The 7515-nt window shown below is 45.9% G+C and overlaps 1 protein-coding gene across 1 annotated transcript in view; it reads left to right on the top strand.

Annotated features, from left to right (window-relative positions):
• LOC143278069 (uncharacterized) overlaps positions 1 to 6472 on the top strand; it is a 27433-nt gene extending 20961 nt beyond the window's left edge. Inside the window, exons 10-11 of the mRNA XM_076583096.1 lie at positions 646 to 839; positions 5878 to 6472. Of these exons, the coding sequence (XP_076439211.1) occupies positions 646 to 839; positions 5878 to 6269 (586 nt within the window). The 3' untranslated portion in view covers positions 6270 to 6472. The remainder of the gene's footprint in view (positions 1 to 645; positions 840 to 5877) is intronic.
• The last annotated feature ends 1043 nt before the right edge of the window (positions 6473 to 7515 follow it).

Consider the following 7515-nt stretch of genomic DNA (forward strand, 5'->3'; position numbering starts at 1 on the left):
AGAAATTACCGCTGATCCCAAGGTCCAGGACCGGGATGCAATGAGGGGATCTTTGCAGAGCTACGTTTCCTCAGAGTCAAACCTGTTCCTAAGCATATTATAGACTTTACCATGTAACTAGTTAGGAACGTTCTTAAACGCTAAGCAAATGCTAAGCGCCCGCTGAGCTCGCTCATGCAGCTTGCACCAGCGGCTTCAAAGTCAAGAAGGAGAACATCCATCGCAAAGTAACTTCTTCTTCTTCTTCTGCGTTCACTCGTATGCACACGAGTGGGCTTTTACGTGTATGACCGTTTTTACCCCGCCATATAGGCAGCCATACTCCGCTTTCGGGGGTGTGCATGCTGGGAATGTTCTTGTTTCCATAACCCACCGAACGCTGACATGGATTACAGGATCTTTAACGTGCGTATTTGATCTTCTGCTTGCATATGCACACGAAGGGGGTTGAGGCACTAGCAGGTCTGCACATATGTTGACCTGGGAGATCGTAAAAATCTCCACCCTTTTTACCCACCAGGCGCCGTCACCGTGATTCGAACCCGGGACCCTCAGATCGAAAGTCCAACGCTTTGACCATTCGGCTATGGCGCCCGTCATCGCAAAGGAACGTTTCAGCCTTTCCTACTTCTGATGCGACCACAGGATTATCAGAACAGCCAAGTACGGCGCCAGAAGCTGTCCACCGGATACGGACGGGCCGCCGGTGTTGACGTTACGGCACAGGGATCAGGAGGGGTTGACGCAGTCCGGGCACTCCTGGGGCGTTCCTCAGATCTGCAAGCGATGCGGGGAGGCTGTGGTGGAAGTCTTGAGAGACTTGCGTGTGGGCTTGGATGGTAATATGACTGGGTTTGTGTGTGTGTGTGTGTGTGTGTGTTTGGTTTGGGTTTTTTTTTTTTTTTTTTTTTTTTGCTTTGTTCTTTACTACACATTTGTTGTAGCGATAACAGAGCTTGTAGCACATGTGTTGTGACGACACAGATTGTAATGCGTGTTGTGAACTCATCTTGTGTAATACATGTGATACATATTGTAATACATGTTGTGAAGGCAAATAAATTGGAAAATGATGATGATAATGTTGTTGACGATAGTGATGATGATGATGATGATGATGATGATAACAATCCTAATACTGATTCTACTTTTTTTTTTTTCTCAAAGATGACAATAGTTCGGTTACAGTGACAATTTGATACGCAGACACATAAACATAGTGATAATATATATTATACATTGATATACAAACGCGTCGATACAAAGACGCAAGAAACATACAGACAATGTGAAATACAGACCCGCTGACATACACAGACACGGGAACACATTAACACAGTGACACATATGCACAGCAATGTACATACACAGTCATACAAAGGCGCAGTGACAGTAGACACGGTAACATACAGACACAGTGACAAATAGACACAGTGACACAGACAGACACAGTGACACAGATAGACACAGTGACACAGATAGACACAGTGACACATAGACACTGTGACACACAGACACAGTGACACACAGACACAGTGACATACAGACACAGTGACATAGAGACACAGTGACATAGAGACACAGTGACATAGAGACACAATGACACACAGACACAGTGACATAGAGACACAGTGACAGACAGACACAGTGACAGACAGACACAGTGACACAGATAGACACAGTGACACACAGACACAGTGACACACAGACACAGTGACACAGATAGACACAGTGACACACAGACACAGTGACATAGAGACACAGTGACATACAGACACAGTGACACACAGACACAGTGACACAGACAGACACAGTGACATAGAGACACAGTGACACACAGACACAGTGACAGACAGACACAGTGACATACAGACACAGTGACAGACAGACACAGTGACACAGATAGACACTGTGACACATAGACACAGTGACACACAGACACAGTGACACAGATAGACACAGTGACACACAGACACAGTGACACACAGACACAGTGACATACAGACACAGTGACACACAGACACAGTGACACAGATAGACACAGTGACACATAGACACAGTGACACACAGACACAGTAACATATAGACACAGTGACACACAGACACAGCAGCATACAGACACAGGTGACACACAGACACATTGACATAGAGACACAATGACAGACACAGTGACACACAGGCACGGTGACACACAGACACAGTGACATACAGACACAATGACATAGAGACACAGTGACACACAGACACAGTGACATACAGACACAGTGACATAGAGACACAATGACAGACACAAAGACACAGTAACATATAGACACAGTGACACACAGACACAGTGACACACAGACACAATGACATACAGACACAATGACATAGAGACACAATGACATAGACACAAAGACACAGTAACATATAGACACAGTGGCAGATAGACACTGTGACAAAGACACAGTGACATATACGCATTTTGACAAATGACATACAATCGCTGACATTTGGACACATTGACATTTAGTATTATTATTATTATTTTGTTATTTTATTTTATTTTATTTATTTTTTCCTCAAGGTCTGACTAAGCGCGTTGTGTTTCGCTGCTGGTCAGGCATCTGCTTGGCAGATGTGGTGTAGAGTATATGGATTTGACCGAATGCAGTGACGCCTCCTTGAGCTACTGATACTCATGACATGCAGACACGTTGACACATAGACACAATAACAAACAGACACTGTGAAAAGAAAAAGGTATGGAGACATACAGATACTGTGACATAGACTGACATAAAAACGCGATGATATATGGACACAATGAGATGCAGACACGGCAGTAATTCTCGGAAAATTTTTTTGAATGTATTTTTTGACAATTTCAAGATGTTATCTGCTATTGCAGAAGGTTTGCTGCATAGTCCAATTGGAGATTTGTTATAGTTGTTAGCGTTTCCTTCCATATTGTGCCTATGTCTCCCCTTTTTTTAATGTCTTATTTTTTCCAATGCTCTGTATCTTTCAGTGACGCACATCATTCATCACCCTCTGCCCAATACCGTTCGCACCACCACGCTCCTCCCTCCACGCCCCCCCACCCCCACCCCCCCTTTTTTTTTCGTCTAATATCACTTAAAGTGGAAGACGTTAACTCTTTCCATACGAACGGCGAAAGAGACCACGTTAACAGCGTTTCACCCCAATTACCATCATCAAAATATTGCAAGCGGAAGGCTCTTATACTGAAGACGTGAATGTTGACAAAGAATACCACAATTCTGACGACAGAAGCTAAAGGTTGGGTCATTCAGACACCCACTGGACATCCGAGGGGTCTGTGTAGAGGAGAAGAGAGGACTGGCCGTACTGAGTGAGTTAAACTGAAGACTACTACTACTACTACTACACGGCAGTACATAGACACAGTAACATATAGATATGTAGATAATGTGACGTACAGACACGGTGAGACATAGACACAACAACAGACAAGACATGGTGACACAAAGACACGGTGAGACATAGACACAACAACAGACAAGACATGGTGACACACAGACACGGTGAGACATAGACACAACAACAGACATGGTGACACACAGACACGGTGAGACATAGACACAACAACAGACAAGACATGGTGACACACAGACACGGTGAGACATAGACACAACAACAGACAGGACATGGTGACACAAAGACACGGTGATACATAGACACAACAACAGACATGGTGACACACAGACACGGTGAGACATAGACACAACAACAGACAGACATGGTGACACACAGACACGGTGAGACATAGACACAACAACAGACAAGACATGGTGACACAAAGACACGGTGATACATAGACACAACAACAGACAAGACATGGTGACACACAGACACGGTGATACATAGACACAACAACAGACAAGACATGGTGACACAAAGACACGGTGATACATAGACACAACAACAGACAAGACATGGTGACACAAAGACACGGTGATACATAGACACAACAACAGACAAGACATGGAGACACAAAGACACGGTGAGACATAGACACAACAACAGACAAGACATGGTGACACAAAGACACGGTGAGACATAGACACAACAACAGACAAGACATGGTGACACAAAGACACGGTGAGACATAGACACAACAACAGACATGGTGACACAAAGACACGGTGAGACATAGACACAACAACAGACAAGACATGGTGACACAAAGACACGGTGAGACATAGACACAACAACAGACAAGACATGGTGACACAAAGACACGGTGATACATAGACACAACAACAGATAGGACATGGTGACACAAAGACACGGTGATACATAGACACAACAACAGACAGGACATGGTGACACAAAGACACGGTGAGACATAGACACAACAACAGACAAGACATGGACACACAAAGACACGGTGAGACATAGACACAACAACAGACAAGACATGGACACACAAAGACACGGTGAGACATAGACACAACAACAGACATGGTGACACAAAGACACGGTGAGACATAGACACAACAACAGACATGGTGACACACAGACACGGTGATACATAGACACAACAACAGACAAGACATGGTGACACAAAGACACGGTGAGACATAGACACAACAACAGACAAGACATGGTGACACAAAGACACGGTGATACATAGACCCAACAACAGACAAGACATGGACACACAAAGACACGGTGATACATAGACACAACAACAGACAGGACATGGTGACACAAAGACACGGTGATACATAGACACAACAACAGACACGGTGACACAAAGACACGGTGATACATAGACACAACAACAGACATGGTGACACAAAGACACGGTGATACATAGACACAACAACAGACATGGTGACACACAGACACGGTGAGACATAGACACAACAACAGACAAGACATGGTGACACAAAGACACGGTGATACATAGACACAACAACAGACAAGACATGGTGACACAAAGACACGGTGATACATAGACACAACAACAGACATGGTGACACAAAGACACGGTGATACATAGACACAACAACAGACAAGACATGGTGACACAAAGACACGGTGAGACATAGACACAACAACAGACAAGACATGGTGACACAAAGACACGGTGATACATAGACACAACAACAGACAAGACATGGTGACACAAAGACACGGTGATACATAGACCCAACAACAGACAAGACATGGACACACAAAGACACGGTGATACATAGACCCAACAACAGACAGGACATGGTGACACAAAGACACGGTGAGACATAGACACAACAACAGACATGGTGACACAAAGACACGGTGATACATAGACACAACAACAGACATGGTGACACAAAGACACGGTGAGACATAGACACAACAACAGACAAGACATGGTGACACAAAGACACGGTGATACATAGACACAACAACAGACAAGACATGGTGACACAAAGACACGGTGAGACATAGACACACGCACAGTGCACACAGCTACTGTGATTCAACGTAGACACAGTTGACACACAGACGTGCTTCTCCATCTGGGGTGTTGGTATTACACAGCAGGATGGTGCTGAGGGTGGGCTGTGGGGTGGACATGTGCTGGTGTGACGCTGATGAGTTTGAATACAATGATGGTGGCGAGCCAGCATTGGAAACGAGAGCTAGAATCTCAGGGACATGCCTGATCCCCTTTGTCTGTCTGTCGGTCCATGCTTCTCTCCTATTGCTACTACTACTACTACTACTACTATTTCAATCATCACCAGGGCCACCACTATTACTACTACTATTTCTACTACCACCTGTACACTAAAACTGCTAATATAATAACAAGCAATCAACCAGTGAATCAATCAACCAACCAATCAATCCTTTCAACAGGTCCAGATGGTCTGCACTACAGAGACGTATTCATCCTCTTCGATTCAGCGGAAGTGAACAAAATCACCGAAGACAGTGCCATGGTGAAGACGATGCGCGGTCAGGGCGTGCCGGTCGGCATCGTGAAACCCGACGACATGGGTGGGAGGTGTGACATGGCCCGGGCCGTCACAGACCAAGTGACCATCACCGACCACAACACTGCGAGCGGGCTTGAGCGCCGCGTGGTGGTAGCGGTGGTGATTGCAGACCGTCCTGCCAGGCGTGATGAGTTAATTGCCAAGTCTCGCTGCACTGCACAGCTTGTCCTTATCGAAACGAGTTTTTTCGAATCGTTTTCTGCTCCATCTTTTACCTTCCACCAGGCCAAAGCGGTTCGCGTCGGGGACTGACGGTTGGGAGGACGCCGGTTCGAATACCAGTGGAGGTGGGGTTTTCCAGTCCACGGCCGGCTCCTTCCCAGAGTTACGTGTGCAACGGGCTTAGATGGGAAGACTGGTACCACACAGTATCATCCACTTTACGGATGCGTCTTTGGGTGTGTTGCTTTTAATTTCCTGACCAACACTGCAAGTTGTCTGTATCCGTCGGGTCTGGTTGAGTACAGCCTTGGCACCAAAATGGATAGCATGATCGTCATCATCATAGTCGTCATCCTCCTTCTGCTTCTTGATCATCAGTATTAAGAAAGTCCCAAATTATGCGGCCTTTCACGCCCTGCTCTCACAGTGACCTCAGTTTCGATATCCCTCCACTTCCGCGTTTGGGGTGAGTCTTGTCAATGACTTCAGTTCTGGCAGATTCATAGGGGACTGTCGTTGGAGGGACGTCATGGCGGTCTCCACACTGGGAGGGACGTTCACTCAGTCTGGCTCCGCGACTAAGGCATTATTGTCGTCAGTAGGGGGCTTAGTAGGTGCTGTCCTAAATACGTTAAATCAGAACTGGCACTACTGAACACCTCCGAGGTGACTCAGCAGAAGTGCAGGGTCTCCTCTGGCGTGTGGCCTCTTGGCGAGCTAACATCGATAGTTCCTTGTAGACGTCCGGCTTTGGGACGTACTGCAATAGACGAAAGCGGGAGTGGCATGGGAGTAATGCCACTGAAACAGTGCAGATGAAAGGGCAAAAAAAAAAAAGAAAAAAAAAAGTTCTCTGTGTGTGTGTGTGATTCCCCCCCCCCCCACACACACACACACACCCCTCCCCCATTCAAAAAAAAAAAAAGTTCAGTGTGTGTGTGTATGTGTGTGTGATCCCCCACCCCCCCACCCCCCGCCCCCTTCAAAAAAAAAAAAAAAAATTCAGTGTGTGTGTGTATATATAAGTGTGTGTGATTACCCCCACCTCCCCCGTTCAAAAAAAAAGTTCATTGTGTGTATGTGTGTGTGTGTGTGTGAGATTCCCCCCCCCCCCCTTCAAAAAAAAAAAAAAGTTCAGTGTGTGTGTGTATGTATGTGTGTGTGTGTGTGTGATTCCCCGCCCCTCCACCCCCTTCACAAAAAAAAAGTTTAGTGTGTGTGTGTATGTATGTGTGTGTGTGTGTGTGATTTCCCCCCCTCCCCCCCCCCCCCCCCCCTTCAAAAAAAAAAAAGTTCAGTGTGTGCGTGTATGTATGTGTGTGTGTGTGTGTGTGTG

The sequence above is a fragment of the Babylonia areolata genome, chromosome 35 (assembly GCF_041734735.1).
Source record: "Babylonia areolata isolate BAREFJ2019XMU chromosome 35, ASM4173473v1, whole genome shotgun sequence".
Classification (NCBI taxonomy): Eukaryota; Metazoa; Mollusca; class Gastropoda; order Neogastropoda; family Buccinidae; genus Babylonia; species Babylonia areolata.